Source organism: Labeo rohita, chromosome 3 (genome assembly GCF_022985175.1).
Source record: "Labeo rohita strain BAU-BD-2019 chromosome 3, IGBB_LRoh.1.0, whole genome shotgun sequence".
NCBI lineage: Eukaryota > Metazoa > Chordata > Actinopteri > Cypriniformes > Cyprinidae > Labeo > Labeo rohita.
Window position 1 is genome coordinate 40662226 of NC_066871.1, and position 17375 is coordinate 40679600.

General features: G+C 39.6%; 1 protein-coding gene and 1 long non-coding RNA gene across 3 annotated transcripts; one reads left to right on the forward strand and one right to left on the reverse strand.

Moving 5' to 3' along the window:
• The first annotated feature begins 4439 nt into the window (after positions 1-4439).
• Positions 4440-10034, forward strand: LOC127157455 (uncharacterized). 2 transcript variants are annotated; one of them, XR_007825907.1, is made up of 3 exons: positions 4440-4518; positions 6916-7011; positions 9953-10034. It is a non-coding gene; the product is annotated as an uncharacterized LOC127157455 (long non-coding RNA). The 2 variants fall into 2 exon arrangements; XR_007825906.1 differs by lacking the exon at positions 9953-10034 and adding an exon at positions 7139-7220.
• Positions 10035-14491: 4457 nt separating this feature from the next.
• tmem220 (transmembrane protein 220) lies at positions 14492-16133 on the reverse strand. Its single transcript, XM_051101191.1, has 6 exons — positions 15934-16133; positions 15778-15807; positions 15637-15697; positions 15154-15277; positions 15009-15068; positions 14492-14899 (listed from the first exon to the last, which is right to left on the reverse strand). The coding sequence occupies exons 1-6, from the start codon at positions 16027-16029 to the stop codon at positions 14767-14769; spliced, it is 504 nt and encodes a 167-aa protein (XP_050957148.1). The 5' UTR covers positions 16030-16133; the 3' UTR covers positions 14492-14766.
• Between the last annotated feature and the right edge of the window lie 1242 nt (positions 16134-17375).

Sequence of the window (17375 nt, forward strand, 5' to 3'; positions counted from 1 at the left end):
ATACAGCTGTTGTTCTCCATGAGTCAAGCAAGGACACAGCTGTTCCCCACGAATCAAGCCAAGTCACAGCTGTTCCCCACGAGTCAAGCCAAGTCACAGCTGTTCCCCACGAGTCAAACCAAGTCACAGCTGTTCCCCACGAGTCAAGCCAAGTCACAGCTGTGCCCCACGAGTCAAAGCCAAGTTACAGCTGTAGCCAAGCCATGTTGTTCCTGAGCCAAGCCATGTTGTTCCTGAGCCAAGCCATGTCGTTCCTGAGTCAAGTTACGTTGCAGCTGTGTTTCCCGAGTCAAGTCAAGTTTTCAAGTCAAGTTGCAGCTGCGTCCCCTGAGTCAAGTCAAGTTTCCAAGTCAAGTCAAGTTACAGCTGCGTTTCCTGAGTCAAGTCAAGTTTCCGAGTCCAGTCAGGTCACGGCTGTTGTTCCACAGTCAAGTCAAGCTGCAGCTGTTGTTCCAGCGTCAAATCACGTTAAAGCTGTGTTTCCTGTGTCAAGTCAGGTCAGAGCTGCTCTTCCGAAGTCCAGTCAAGTTACAGCTATTGCTCCTGAGTCAAGTAAAGCTATAGCTGTAGCCCTCAAGTCAAGCAAAGTCACAGCCGTGGTTCCTGAGTCAAGCAAAGTCACAGTTGATCTTCATGAGCCAAGCCAAGTTACAGCAGATCTTCATGAGCCAAGTGAAGTTGCTGCTGTTATTCCCGAACCAAGTCAAGCCACAGCTGATCTCCCTGAACCAAGCCACACCACAGTTGATCTCCATGAACCAAGTCAGGTTACTGCTGTTGCTCCTGAGTCAAGTCCGGCCACGGCAGGCCTCCCTGAGTCAAGTCATAAAACTGTTATTCTACCAGAATCTCACCAGGCCCCCTCTGACCTTCTCAAGCCACCTCACGTATCAGCTGACCCCGCAGAGCCCACGCTCCCAAGCCACGCAGAGCCCACGCTCCCAAGCCACGCAGAGCCCACGCTCCCAAGCCACAAGCCCACATCAGCACCCAAGGTCAACAGACACCCCATTATCTGCTGTGCACCTGTAAGGTCAACAGACACCCCATTATCTGCTGCACACTGCCTGTAATGGCCTGTCCATGTCTGTCTTCAGTGTGTGGTCTGCACACTGTGCTCCCCGAGGCCCCGAGGCCTCGCCTGTCCACGAGTCTGCTCCCGAGGCCTCGCCTGTCCACGAGTCTGCTCCCGAGGCCTCGCCTGTCCACGAGTCTGCTCCCGAGGCCTCGCCTGTCCACGAGTCTACGCCAGAGGCCTCGCCTGTCCACGAGTCTACGCCAGAGGCCTCTTCTGTCAAAGAGTCTGCGCCAATGCCCCCAGAAGCAGCAGCTCTGGCTGCAGAACCTCCTAAAGGGCGGCGTTTCCCCAAGGACTCTCTGCCTGTCCTGTCACGGCCAGGAAGGCCATTTATAACTTCCCTGCCACACCTGCCCAAGCATCTGCGCCCATGCCCCCAGAGGTGTCAGCGCAAACTGTAGATCCTTCTATGGGGGCGGCGTTCCACGATGAACTCTCTACCTGCCATGTCGCAATCAAGAAGACCAAAGTAATCATTCAAGTACACACCGCTCTGCTATGCATGTCATTGGTCCCACTGTGGATATCTCTGCTCCTGTTTGCTCTGCCTGTTCTGCCTGCCCTGCAATGGCTCCCTGTTATGCCTGCTCTGCCTGCCTCGCCATGGCTTCCTGTTCTGCCTGCGCCACGGCTTCCTGTTCTGCCTGCTCTGCCTGCCCCACCATGGTCCCCTACTCTGCCATTGCTCCACGGCCCAGGCCCTCCAGTACTACACGGTCTGCTACTGCTCCACGGCCCAGGCCCTCCAGTACTTCACGGTCTGCTACTGCTCCACGGCCCAGGTCCTCCAAGGTTCCACTGTCTGCCACAGCTCCACGGCCCAGGCCCTCCAGTACTTCACGGTCTGCTACTGCTCCACGGCCCAGGTCCTCCAAGGTTCCACTGTCTGTCACAGCTCCATGGCCCTGGTCCTCCAAGGTTCCACTGTCTGCCACAGCTCCACAGTCCAGGTCCTCCAGTGCTTCACTGTCTGTCCCTGCTCCACGATCCAGGTCCTCCAGTGCTTCACTGTCTGTCCCTGCTCCACGATCCAGGCCCACCTGCTCTACATGGACCTGGCCCTCCGTCCCACCCCCTGTTTTGCCTCTGTTCCCCCACCCACCTGGACTGTTGTTTTGAGTGCCAGGAGTCGCTCCTAGGGGGGGGGATTCTGTAACGCCAAGCCAGCAGAGGGAGCCCTCACCCTAGAACTGCCTGCACGCTCCCTCTGCTGCTTCTACTGCTACTTCCTGTTTGGCACTATATAAAGACTGACCATGTGCTCATGAATTCGCGAAGTATTGCCAGTTAACCTGCCTTACCGAGCGTTGTACATTACTCTGTTGGATTACCTGTTGCTGTTTTGCTTTGTTTATGGATTTCTGAGTTTACGGATCACCCCTGTTTGGATTGTTTGCCTGTGTGGACTGTTTTCAAGGTTTGACCCTCATCTGCCTTTTGACTATTGCTATCTGGATTACCCCTGTTGTTTTTGGACTGCTTTTGCTTCGATTGCCTGTTTACTGCTTTTTGTGATTTAATAAAGTTCCGCATTTGGATTCTAACGCCGCCTCAGCGTCCTCGCCTGTTTATGAACCTACCCTTGTTTATGTTTGTTGCTGTTCCTTTATTAAGAGTTGCTTATGTTCCTGTATTCTAAATTACTTGCAAATCACATAAATGTAAACACATCAAATATAAATGCACATACTTCTAATCCAGGAAGCAGCAAGGTCTAATGACCTTCCAGCTACCAGATCAAATGAGAACCAGGATTCTCAGGTGAATATTTTTTCAAAGATATTAAAAGATATGCAAAATGTTTTCTTGCACTACTATTAAAGGTTGCTTATTTTGCTTAAATATTTTTATTCTGAACCTAGAATGCAGAAAGGCTTGAAGGAACTCCTACTAATAGATCAAACCTGAACCAGAAAACAGAGGAATCATATGAAATGAATCCTCTACTAAAGACTGAAAATCAGGAGGCTGGTAGGAGTGACGCAACAGAAATTGATCCACTGGTCTCACAAATATGTGTAACGGGACTCGTGGGAAGCGTGTAAGATCTAGATGCGAGCTTTATTATAACACAGTGTAGTCAAGACAGGCAGGGTCGATCTCCAAACAAACAGATACACATAGGCAAGACAAAAGCAAGATCCAAAATAAACAGGCAGGAGGTCAAAATACAAGTGAGCAGTCCAAAAGTAGCAAAATAAACAAGGCTATATGGGCTAAACTATGGCAATGGATCAAGACAAAACTATGGCAAAAACAAGACAAAAACTATGACTATAAAACAAAACCGTGGAAATAACAAAACTGTGGCAATGAAATAGGAAAAACGCTTAGTAGAGACTGCACATGCAAAACAATACCTCACGATATCTGTTTGGAAATGGCCTCCCTTTATGGCCACCAAACAGGAAGTTACCAACGAGGCAGCAGAGGGAGCAGCAACAGTCAGTTCATGGGTAAGGGCTCCCTTTGCTGGCGTGGCGTTACAATATGATAAACAAAACTTGAAGACTTTCTAAATGTATTCAAGTAGTAGGCTATTTTAGAAAGGAAAATGTTAAAGAAGAAAAAGAGGAATTAGGGACAATCAATTAATTGTGAATAATTTATTTTTATTGTGTAAATAAACTTTAATCATGCAATCCATAAAAAGTAACTGTAGTCTTATTACAAGTATTGTAAAATGTAATATAATCTAATTACAAGTACTCCATTTTTGTAATCTGATTATGCAATCCAGATTACATGTGATCAGTTACTACCCAGCTCTGTTGAGGAAATATCTGTATAAAACTCTATTAATGTGGACTCAATTACAGACTGCACCTTTAAACAACTGTCCAAAAGCATCATTACACTGAAAATATCTGTGTAAATTAACTGTCTTGCCTTGAACACAAAAGGCAATACATTCTTGTTGAACTTCAGCCTCTGAATCACATAATCAGAATTCTCATGTTAGTAGGCTATCAGAATTATTGTCAATTTGAAATGTAAGGAAAACATGTACATGATATTAAACAGTTGTTCAAAAGCACATAGATGTTTCTCAGTGTTTCTCAGTCCTACTCCTGGAGAACATTAGCACTGCAAATTGTGTTTGTCTCCTTTATTTGACAAACACTAATTAAGATTATTGACCCGTGACTCTGTAATAAGAGTCACATCCTTTTTATTTGAATGAAATGTGGTTTTTTAGCACAAACAATCACAGATGTACATGACCTGCATGTTGCCATCTTCACTCATGGGCGCCTATATGTTGCACTCATAAATGAACATTTGAACATGGATTTCACCAGTCACTGAATATTTAATATAATAAAATATAATATAATACAAATATATTTGTGCAGATGGTGCAGGATGGACCTGTGCAGCTGTATTTGTGCAAGTGCTGTGGATGATCGCAATGTGCATTGATGAGACTGAAGATCTGGGTAAAATATTAATCATCTACTGCATTTATCTTTCATAAGCTTTTCTATCTCGGTCTAGGTTTATATATGCTTACAGTATGCTACGTGTTTGGAAGTGATTTTCGTTATAATGAATATTTTGCGCTAATAAATTGTCATTGATGGCTCTCTCTGATTGGGGAAATAGCCATTACTTTTACTGTGTGATGCACGCTACCCATAATGCACTCTGATTCACAGTGTTACAGCTGATATTGGTCAAAAATACCAATACACAACTAGTAGTCTAGTCTATATTGCTCATTTGCTGAAAGCCATAAAAATATGAATTTACATTAATGTATATATTGTCACGGGGGCGGAGCAAAGCGACAGACACAGTGGGCGTGACGTCAGGCCTCGGAGAGGCTTTTATTAAACAATAAAACAAAGTGTCCAAAAAAGGGGGAAAAAAGTGTCCAAAACAAAAGGGGGATCTGGTGTCCTCGAAGTGACGGGGTTCCGTGAAGGAGGGGTAGTGTTCCAAAAGGGAAGGGTCCAGGTAAGGGGCGGAGTCCGGCGGCCGCACGCGCTCCCCGCTCAGGTCCGGGGTGCGAGGGGCGGCGGCTTCTCTAGCGGCATCGTCCTCCTCCACCTACGCGGCGCTTCTGGGGGATAACACGGCCCGGCATCCTGGCCCGTCAGCCGTTACGGGTGCGGTCCTCATCCGGACCCGCGGGGTCCGGCAACTCGTCCTGCGGCGCTGGTTCCCTCTTCACCCCTTCCTGGACCCACGAGGACACCAGCGTGCATGCACGGGAAGAGACCGGTCTCCTGAGGAGAGGCGCGCTCGGCATTTTAACAGCGGCGGTGATGAGGCTTCATTCACATCAGGTGTGCCTCATCACACGCCGCCAGACCTGGATGTTTCGGCGCCCCTCCTCCTCCCACACGCCCACTCCCGTCGGGAGCCTGGTGAAGGGCGGCGATTACCGACGGGGTGCAGCTGACAATAAGGGGGGGAGGCAGTCGACTCGTCACATCCCCCCCCCCAAGCGACATCCCCGTCATCCGGTCGCCGCCCACGCAGGAGTGCTACCTTCCTCAACCAGGCTCCAGCGGTCGGAGTGGGCGGGGATTCCTCTCCGGGCGACTCCCTCTCGCAACGCCACCGGACCGGGGACAGAGAAACCGGATTTAGTCGACAGCCTCAACCAACCGCAGGGTAAGTGTTACTAAATGATAAGTCACTTACCCCTTTAGCGGCTGGGAGGCTGTCACCGTAACTCCGTCCCTCCGGGTCCGACTCTTCCTTGAGTTTTGCGAGCGAGAGGGGATGACGTCATCAGGTGATTCCCAACTGCGCTGTCTAGGCTCCGCCCATGCCCGCATTCTCCACCACTTGTCACGGGGGCGGAGCAAAGCGACAGACACAGTGGGCGTGACGTCAGGCCTCGGAGAGGCTTTTATTAAACAATAAAACAAAGTGTCCAAAAAAGGGGGAAAAAGTGTCCAAAACAAAAGGGGATCTGGTGTCCTCGAAGTGACGGGGTTCCGTGAAGGAGGGGTAGTGTTCCAAAAGGGAAGGGTCCAGGTAAGGGGCGGAGTCCGGCGGCCGCACGCGCTCCCCGCTCAGGTCCGGGGTGCGAGGGGCGGCGGCTTCTCTAGCGGCATCGTCCTCCTCCACCTACGCGGCGCTTCTGGGGGATAACACGGCCCGGCATCCTGGCCCGTCAGCCGTTACGGGTGCGGTCCTCATCCGGACCCGCGGGGTCCGGCAACTCGTCCTGCGGCGCTGGTTCCCTCTTCACCCCTTCCTGGACCCACGAGGACACCAGCGTGCATGCACGGGGAAGAGACCGGTCTCCTGAGGAGAGGCGCGCTCGGCATTTTAACAGCGGCGGTGATGAGGCTTCATTCACATCAGGTGTGCCTCATCACACGCCGCCAGACCTGGATGTTTCGGCGCCCCTCCTCCTCCCACACGCCCACTCCCGTCGGGAGCCTGGTGAAGGGCGGCGATTACCGACGGGGTGCAGCTGACAATAAGGGGGGGAGGCAGTCGACTCGTCACAATATTTACATCAACTTAAATGTGTGCTTATTTTTTGTAAACATGTAACTACACAAAACCACATGAATGTAACATGCAGTAACATGTAACAAAAAAAAAAATCAAATAGCTCCTCCAGAACCACACAACAATATCTTAATATAGGAATGATAATAAAATAGAAAATAAATATAATTACATTAAGAATAGTTTAAGATGGATTCTGATTCTAATGGTTAATCAATCATTTTGTCCATAAGTCACTGATGTATGTATTCATTACATTTGATTTCAAGTTTTAGTGCGTAATTAAACATTGTTATGACTCTAAAGAGAATGTATTTTAAATAGGTCATCTGAACAAAGATGTTGAATCTGTTTTACAGATCTGACCTTTAAAAAGATGTTGTATGTGTTTGGATCAGTCGGTGTTGTTTTACTGAACTCTGTTACACTGATGACTGAACTGATACTGAAAGCAGGTGAGTGAACAAAACATCTTATTATGCTACAGTGTTTCATGCTGTTATTATTGAAAAAAAAAATATCATGAAGATGAATTTAAATAATACTAATGATCATAGTGTAATATTTTTATTTGATCTTCAGTCAACAGTGAGCGTACAGTGGGGGATCTGAGAGTTGTCGTCTTCTCCTCTGAAAGTCTCCTTGTCTTTTCTCTGCTGATTTTGTGCATGTTTAAGCCCTGTATGTACAACAGGAATTATTATTTCTGTTTTCATTACAAATCTTCAACATTTGTTTAATGTCCTTTACATTAATTTAAGCAGGTCATTATGTATTCTGGTGTCTTTTGTTCATAATGAAGAATTTCAAGCTGATTTAATGGCTTAATTAATTCAGCCCTTTGTATGTTTGTTAAATTCAGGAATCAGCCATTACCATTAATGGTTTTGTAAAAATATGTTTTCTCTCCTTTCTCTTAATGTACAGGGATTTGTGATATAAAGTGTCGGCCATTCTGTCAGGTTAGTATTATTGCACTGATTAAATATTCACAGTAAACCTGAAATTTAGTTCGTATATTTGATGTTTAGTCATCACACATTTATTACGTCTTATCCATAAAGACGCGAGGTCATCACCTAATGTTCCAGTCACATAACAATATGTTGAACCAGGATTCATCAGGTGATTTATTCTTTTAGATGTTTTTATTGATTTTATAATCAACCTCAATCAAAAGTTATTTGTTACATATTAATATGCCATCCTAAGTCAAGACTGTAACATATGCATATTTTGACCTGAACCCAGACTGATTTATTCCGATACTTATGAATATGCTGACCAGCCAGTCATCATCAAAACAGATGCATAACACAGCAATCATCACTGATTTATTCCTCTCCTAAAGAATATGTTGAAGAGGCTGGTCATCACTGATTTATTCTGTTAACATATGATTCAGTGGACCACAAACATGATTAACATTGAATATGTTGACACTCTTTATCATCACTGATTTATTCTGTTAACTATGAATATGTTGACCACAAGTCATCAAAGATAACATATCCTTATATTGTAATTAAGTCATTTACTTATTTATTTATTTAATTATTTATTTATTTTTAAGTCATCACTGATTTATTCTGTTAACATATGAATATGTTGACCACAAGTCATCACTGTAACATATGCATATGTTGACCTCAAGTCATCACTGATTTATTCTGTTACATACGAATATGTTGACGTCAAGTCAATACTGATTTATTCCGTTACATATGAATATGTTGACCTCAAGTCATCACTGATTTATTCTGTTACATACGAATATGTTGACCTCAAGTCATCACTGTAACATATGCATATGTTGACCTCAAGTCATCATTGATTTATTCCGTTACATATGAATATGTTGACGTCAAGTCATCACCTATTTATTCTGTTACATATGAATATGTTGACCTCAAGTCATCACTGATTTATTCCGTTACATATGAATATGTTGACCTCAAGTCATCACTGATTTATTCCGTTACATATGAATATGTTGACGTCAAGTCATCACCTATTTATTCTGTTACATATGAATATGTTGACCTCAAGTCATCACTGATTTATTCCGTTACATGTGAATATGTTGACCTCAAGTCATCATTGATTTATTCCGTTACATATGAATATGTTGACCTCAAGTCATCATTGATTTATTCCGTTACATATGAATATGTTGACCTCAAGTCATCACTGTAACATATTGTCACGGGGGCGGAGCAAAGCGACAGACACAGTGGGTGTGACGTCAGGCCTCGGAGAGGCTTTTATTAAACAATAAAACAAAGTGTCCAAAAAGGGGGAAAAAGTGTCCAAAATAAAAGGGGGATCTGGTGTCCTCGATGTGACGGGGTTCCGTGAAGGAGGGGTAGTATTCCGAAGGGAAGGGTCCAGGTAAGGGGCGGAGTCCGGCGGCCGCACGCGCTCCCCGCTCAGGTCCGGGGTGCGAGGGGCGGCGGCTTCTCTAGCGGCATCGTCCTCCTCCACCTACGCGGCGCTTCTGGGGGAAAACACGGCCCGGCATCCTGGCCCGTCAGCCGTCACGGGTGCGGTCCTCATCCGGACCCGCGGGGTCCGGCAACTTGTCCTGCGGCGCTGGTTCCCTCTTCACCCCTTCCTGGACCCACGAGGACACCAGCGTGCATGCACGGGGAAGAGACCGGTCTCCTGAGGAGAGGCGCGCTCGGCATTTTAACAGCGGCGGTGATGAGGCTTCATTCACAACAGGTGTGCCTCATCACACGCCGCCAGACCTGGATGTTTCGGCGCCCCTCCTCCTCCCACACGCCCACTCCCGTCGGGAGCCTGGTGAAGGGCGGCATTTACATCAACTTAAATGTGTGCTTATTTTTGTAAACATGTAACTACACAAAACCACATGAATGTAACATGCAGTAACATGTAACAAAAAAAAATCAAATAGCTCCTCCAGAACCACACAACAATATCTTAATATAGGAATGATAATAAAATAGAAAATAAATATAATTACATTAAGAATAGTTTAAGATGGATTCTGATTCTAATGGTTAATCAATCATTTTGTCCATAAGTCACTGATGTATGTATTCATTACATTTGATTTCAATTTTTAGTGCGTAATTAAACATTGTTATGACTCTAAAGAGAATGTATTTTAAATAGGTCATCTGAACAAAGATGTTGAATCTGTTTTACAGATCTGACCTTTAAAAAGATGTTGTATGTGTTTGGATCAGTCGGTGTTGTTTTACTGAACTCTGTTACACTGATGACTGAACTGATACTGAAAGCAGGTGAGTGAACAAAACATCTTATTATGCTACAGTGTTTCATGCTGTTATTATTGAAAAAAATATCATGAAGATGAATTTAAATAATACAAATGATCATAGTGTAATATTTTTATTTGATCTTCAGTCAACAGTGAGCGTACAGTGGGGGATCTGAGAGTTGTCGTCTTCTCCTCTGAAAGTCTCCTTGTCTTTTCTCTGCTGATTTTGTGCATGTTTAAGCCCTGTATGTACAACAGGAATTATTATTTCTGTTTTCATTACAAATCTTCAACATTTGTTTAATGTCCTTTACATTAATTTAAGCAGGTCATTATGTATTCTGGTGTCTTTTGTTCATAATGAAGAATTTCAAGCTGATTTAATGGCTTAATTAATTCAGCCCTTTGTATGTTTGTTAAATTCAGGAATCAGCCATTACCATTAATGGTTTTGTAAAAATATGTTTTCTCTCCTTTCTCTTAATGTACAGGGATTTGTGATATAAAGTGTCGGCCATTCTGTCAGGTTAGTATTATTGCACTGATTAAATATTCACAGTAAACCTGAAATTTAGTTCGTATATTTAATGTTTATCACACACATTTACATACGTCTTATCCAGAAAGCAGCGAGGACTGATAATGTTCCAGTCACTGAAACAAACCAGAACCAGGATTCACAGGTCAGTATCTTTTAGATGTTTTTATTGATTTTATAATCAACCTACAATAAAAAGTGGTTTGCTTCATGTTAAACAGCCATCCTAAGTAAAGATTAAAACATGTATCTTTTCCTGAACCCAGAATGCAGCAGGATCTGATGAAGCTCCAGCCAGTGGATCAAACCAGATGCAGAACACAGCAGAATCACATGAAATGGAAACTCTCCTAAAGACTTTAGATCAAGAGGCTGGTAGGAGTGACATGACAGAAGAAACTCCTGATTCAGTGGAAACACAAACATGATTAACTTTGAGAGGAAAACACTCTTTATCCAACACTATGAGCATTTACTCGAACTCCCACAAGTGCAGAACGTGATTGATGAAAGATCAAGCTTATCCTTCGTTTGTAATTAAGCTTTTATTTATTTATTTATTTAATTATTTATTTATTTTTAAATCTGTTTTCTTGGCTTTGAAAGTAGCTATAAATATGTTAATTGTGGCATTTTTCCCTTTGTGTAATGATTTGCTTTTCAGACAACATGTAAATAGCTGTAGACTAGCTGATTCTAGCTGTAAACCAACTTCAACAGTCCAAATGAAACTGAGAGAGAAGAATTTGTGCTTTAAGAAACAACCAGCTGCAGTGACCTGATGGATGGAAATCAGAAGCAGACTGAAGATTTAATGCATTAGGACATATAATATATTGTTTATATTTCAGGAGATAACAAAGACTAATTTCAAACTAATTTCATCATCATGTTTTGAACTGGAGGGTCTATTTTCCAACATTTAAAGCTTATTCAAAATGACTTTACGATCATATTGTGTCATATTATCAGTCTGTTTAAAGACAAAACTGCCAAACAGAAGTGTACTTTCAAGTTCAGTTCATCTGTATGTTGTGCTGATCTAGAGCTCAGATGCAGTTTCTTGAGTGTTTTGTCTGATCAGAGAGCAGTTTTACAGTGTTCAGGCCAGTGTTTCCTCAGCTCTGTGTTCATGTAGTAATAGATCCATGTGATGAAGGGAAACACAGTGATTCCCACAGCAGTGCAGATCCTGACAGAGCCCACAGAGCTCCTGCAGGACGAAACACACATTCATGATCATAATACAGCTGAAAAACTTTCATACGGAGTCACAGTCATCAGAACAGCATTTATGGATGTTAAAATCATACAATAATGCATTCACCTTCCTGAATGTCGACACAACAGCAGCCAGAAAACTGTCAACGTGAGTCCACAATATTCTCTAAGAGCAAAGAGTGTGCAATAAATGAATTAAATCTGTTTTGAATTGTTGTTACCTTCCTTTCTTTTGTTGGAAAATGTCTGTAATTCTCTCTTTATAAAGTTTCCAGCCCAGAATGACTCCAAATGTAGAGGCTACAAGCACATGCAGATCAGCCATTCTCCTCCATAATAATGACTCTGGAAAGGTTATGACATAACTAAATTCTACCATAATCTCTTATGGTGGTCAAGAAGTGGGATTTTGTATGTGAAAACTGCATGCAAACTGAAACTCAAGTCTTTTGAATAAACTGTTTTTAAACACTTAAATTTGTTTGCACTTATAGTCTATTTGTATTGTCTTTTTAATGCAAAAAGCTTTATGTGGTAAATATTGGAAATCATTGTGTTTTATAGGGTAGACAAATATATAATATAGTTTTATATATTTTATATATCAGATAATACCAAAATCGAATAAAAAATGCAATTATTTTCTATATTGTCATGATAACCGTGTTATTTTTTTTTTACTTCTCCTCCACTAGATGGCAGCATCGCGTTTCATTTTGATTCATGAGACTTCTTCACTTTCTTACCTGTTATTTGTGGTTGACAGCAAAGCAAAAAACACAATCCAGACGGAATGGCATAACCAACCTGCAGAAACAAACACAAAATAATATAATGAGCATTTACACGTTTTACAGTGGCAGAAATGTTTCTCATTTGAGGTGAAAGTGAGTCTTACCATCCACAAAGCAGCATCTGGATAATTTATCTGAAAATAGTCAAACAAATCAGCAGTTAATCATCACTTACCATTTCTTATATACATAAACAAGTGCTTCATTTTCGCTCTTTCAGTGTGTGCAAATAAACCTTAAAGCAACATTTACCTGCACGTAAGCTGCCAGTGAGAAAAATACTGACATGAATAAATTACAAACTCTCCAGATGATCTGAGAGAACGAGACACTCTTCTTGTTCGTCGTTTGGACTCTTGTGCATTTATTCTAATGAGTTTATTAACATTTCTCTGTAACAAAACAAACTGTACGGTTTTCCGGATATGACGACCCGCGGGACAGAGATAAGCATTGTGTGAAATGAAGTTCACGACGTTGGATTCATGAAATCATTTGTAATAACAAGGCAAAAGACTATGAATCAAAAATAAATAAAGTAATCAAAAAATAAATCATTTTAATTAACAAAGCAAACGACTATAAATAAATAAATAAGCTTGACTGAATTCTATTATAAAATTCTATTTTATTCTTCTTATTATTTAAATGTTGTGTCACACGAAATCACATTTTATTCTTTAAAACAATTTATTTAATTTTTCGTTTCATAGTTTACTCTGTACTGTTTCCAACTCATGATTCTATTCTGTTCTATTCTGTTCTATTCTATTCTATTCTATTCTATTCTATTCATTATTTTACTGTAAATGCTGTGTCACATGAAAGCACATTCTGTTCTTTAAAACGATGTATTTTATTTTTCGTTTCATTATTTACTCTGTACTGTTTCCATCTCACAATTTTATTCTTATTATTTTACTGTAAACACTGTCACATGAAAGCACATCTTGTTTTTTAAAACGATGTATTTTATTTATCGTTTCATTGTTTACTCTGTATCAATTCCATCTAACAGTTCTATTCTTTTTTGTTCTGATCTATTCTGTTCTATTCTGTTCTATTCTATTCTATTCTATTCTTATTACTTTAGTGTAAATGTGTCACATGAAAGCACAATTTATTTTCTTTTTCTTTTTACATACTACTTGCAAATCTGTGTGTGTGTACTTCTTTTTGCTACATTGTGGGGACCAAATGTACCCACAAGGATAGTAAAACCTGCGGTCCCCACAATGTTAAAAAATTATTACAAATAGTAAATGATGTTTATCTGAAAGTGTGGCGATGCAAACATGCTTTCTGTGAGGGCTTATATGGCCCTATGAAATCCGTTTTATTTTTTTTTATTTTTTTCTATACTCAGTTTTAAAGGTTAAATTAAATTTTATTAATACAAAAGCCTGTCTAATTAATTGAGTTTTACAGTTTTATTTTTTACAGAATTCTGTGCTTTCCATTACTTTTCTGAATTCAATTTTAATGGTTCCATTAAATTTTAATAATAAAACATTATGTATATCAATTAATTAATTTATTTAGAAATACTGTGTATTTACATTTTTCTCCTAATTAAATTATGGTAAATACTATTTCTGGTAAATACTCCTTAAAAATAATATTTTGTTTATAATTTTATTATTAGTAGACCAGAACATGTGGATATGTTGTCATTCAGAACATGCTGACTTTCTCAGACTTTTGATTCTATTTTCTTTTTATTTCATTTTTATTAGGTTTGTTTACATTGTTACTCTTTTAGTTTTACATTTTGTCAGTGGCTTGTTTACATGTATACTTTTCTGTTATTTTATTTTACTACTGAATGGCAAAGTTGCAAGTTTAAGGAAATGTTCTTAATTAAAATTGTTGATCTTTTGTGGGACACTAATTATTTAGATTAATTGAATAATCACTAAATTAGTCGACAGATTAAGCAATACAAGAATAGTCACTGTGAGCTCTGTTTTATGCTGTTTTTCTTGGTTTTGTAAATAGCTCTGAAATATATGCAGTGTGTTTAATATGTGGAAACACTTTTACTTGGTATACATGTAATGCTGATTTGTTATTTAAAACTAAATAGCTGTAGGCAAAGTTCAACATTGTAAATAAATCAGAAACACTGAGACTGAATAGTTAACCTTCAGAAGGCGTTCTTTATTATCCTTCATTATGACATTATCTAGTTTATGAAAGCATTATGAGACACATTTATACTGTTCATATACTTGAAAGACAAATAACATTATCATGTTTGCAGCACTGAATTTTGTATTTCTACAATGCTTGAATAATTAAAGCTTTCTTCAAGATCAATGGCTGCTGATTGTCTCATCAGTCTCCAGTCAAGTTCAGTTGATCTGTGTGTTGTGCTGATCTAGAGCGTCTTGAGTGCTTTGTCTGATCAGAGAGCAGTTGTACAGTGTTCAGGCCAGTGTTTCCTCAGCTCTGTGTTGATGTAGTAATAGATCCATGTGATGAAGGGAAACACAGTGATTCCCACAGCAGTGCAGATCCTCACAGAGCCCACAGAGCTCCTGCAGGACAAAACACACATTCATGATCATAATACAGCTGAAAAACTTCCATACAGAGTCACAGCTTCAAACTTCAACAACTTCAAAAATCATACAATAATGCATTCACCTTCCTGAATGTCGACACAACAGCAGCCAGAAAACTGTCAGCATGAGTCCACAACATTCCCTAAAAGCAACAATTATGCAATAAATAATTTTATTCCTCTAATGTAATTGAATCTTGGTTAAGAACTCTTCTGAATTGTTGTTACCTTCCTTCCTCTTGTTGGAAAATGTCTGTAATTCCCTCTTTATAAAGTTTCCAGCCCAGAATGACTCCAAATGTAGAGGCTACAAGCACATGCAGATCAGCCATTCTCCTCCATAACAATGACTCTGGAAAGGTTATAACATAAATTAATTTGTAACTCTAAATTCTATCATAATCTCTTATGGCAGTCAAGAAGTGGGATGTTGCATGTGAAAAGTCATGTAGACTGAAATCTACATTTTGTGTCTTCTGAACATACTGTTTTTACACATATATTTGTATTTGTATATCTTTTTATCTTTTTGTCTTTTTAATGCAAAACATTGTGCTTTATGTGTTAAATAAATTAGGTGAATATTGTGTATCATTATCTTTATGGTGTACGTATGAGATATATCGTGTTATTTTGTGATGTACTTCTCCTCCACTAGATGACAGCACCGCGTCTTATTTTAATTCATGAAGAACTTCTTTACTTTCTTACCTGTTATTTGTGGTTGACAGCAAAGCAAAAAACACAACCCAGCTGGAATAGCATAACCAACCTGCAGAAACAAACACAAAATAATATAACCTGCATACGTTTTACAGGCAGAAATGTTTCTGATATGAAAGTGAGTCTTACCATCCACAAAGCAGCATCTGGATCATTTATCTGAAAATAATCAAACCATTTAGCAGTTAATCATCACTTATCATTTCTTATTTGCATAAACAAGTGCTTCAATTGATGATCATCGCTCATTCAGTGTGTGCAAATAAACCTGAAAGCAACATTTACCTGCACATAAGTTGCCAGCGAGAAAAATACTGACATGAATAAATTACAAACTCTCCAGATGATCTGAGAAAACGAGACGCTCATCTTGTTCGTCATTTGGACTCTTGTGCATTTATTCTAATGAGTTTATCAACATTTCTCTGTAACGAAACAAACTGGACTTTATAACTGTACGGTTTTCCGGATATGACGACCCGCGGGGCAGAGCAGGGTGGGAAATGAAGTTCACGACATTGGATTCATTAAATCATTTGGAATAACAATGCAAACGACTATGAATCAAAAATAAATAAGTTAATCAAAAAATCAATCATTTGGATTAACAAAGCAAACGACTATAAATAAATAAATAAACTTGACTGAATTCTATTATGAAATTCTATTCTATTCTTATTATTATATAAATGTTGTGTCACACAAAAGCACATTTTATTCTTTAAAACGATTTATTTCATTTTTCGTTTCATTGTTTGTACTGTTTCCAACTTATGATTCTATTCTATTCTATTCTGTTCTATTCTATTCTATTTTATTCTGTTCTTTTACTGTAAATGTTGTGTCACATGAAAGCATATTTTGTTCTTTAAAATCATTTATTTTTCATTGTTTACTCTGTACTGTTTCCATCTCACAATTCTATTCTTCTATTCTTCTATTCTATTCTATTCTATTCTATTCTATTCTATTCTATTCTATTCTTATTATGTTACTGCAATTGTTGTGTGACATGAAAGCACATTCTGTTCTTTAAAATGATTTATTTTATTTTTTGTTTCATTGTTTACTCTGTACTGTGTACTGTTTCCATCTCACAATTCTGTTCTATTCTATTCTATTCTATTCTTATTATTTTACTGTAAATGCCGTCACATAAAAGCATATTTTGTTCTTTAAATTTTTTTGTTTCATTGTTTACTCTGTACTGTGTACTGTTTCCATCTCACAATTCTATTCTATTCTATTCCTATTATTTTACTGTAAAAGTTGTTGCATGAAAACACATTTTGTTCTTTAAAATTATATATTTTATTTTTGTTTCATTGTTTATTCTGTACTGTTTCCATCTAACGATTCTATTCTTATTATTTTACTGTAAATGCTGTCACATAAAAGCACATTTTGTTCTTTGAAATTTTTTGTTTCATTGTTTTCTCTGTAGTTTCCATCTCACAATTCTATTCTATTCTATTCTATTCTATTCTATTCTATTCTATTCTATTATTCTACTGCAAATGTTGTTGCATGAAACACATTTTGTTCTTTAAAACAATTTATTTTATTTATCGTTTCATTGTTTACTCTGTACTGGCTCCATCTAACTATTCTATTCTATTCTATTCTATTCTATTCTATTCTAATTATTTCACTGTAAATGTTGTTGCATGAAAACACATTTTCTTTACTCTGTTTCCATTTCACAATCCTGTTCTGTTGTACTTGAT

Bases quoted from the DNA above. Each gene is read 5' to 3' on its own strand.
- tmem220 (XM_051101191.1), bottom strand. From the start codon at position 16,029: ATGACGAACAAGATGAGCGTCTCGTTTTCTCAGATCATCTGGAGAGTT. The intron at 15,069-15,153 runs GTAACAACAATT...TGTTGCTTTTAG, and splicing joins TTCCAACAAGAGGAAGGAAG to GGAATGTTGTGGACTCATGC. The intron at 14,900-15,008 runs GTGAATGCATTA...TTTGTCCTGCAG, and splicing joins TTGTGTCGACATTCAGGAAG to GAGCTCTGTGGGCTCTGTGA.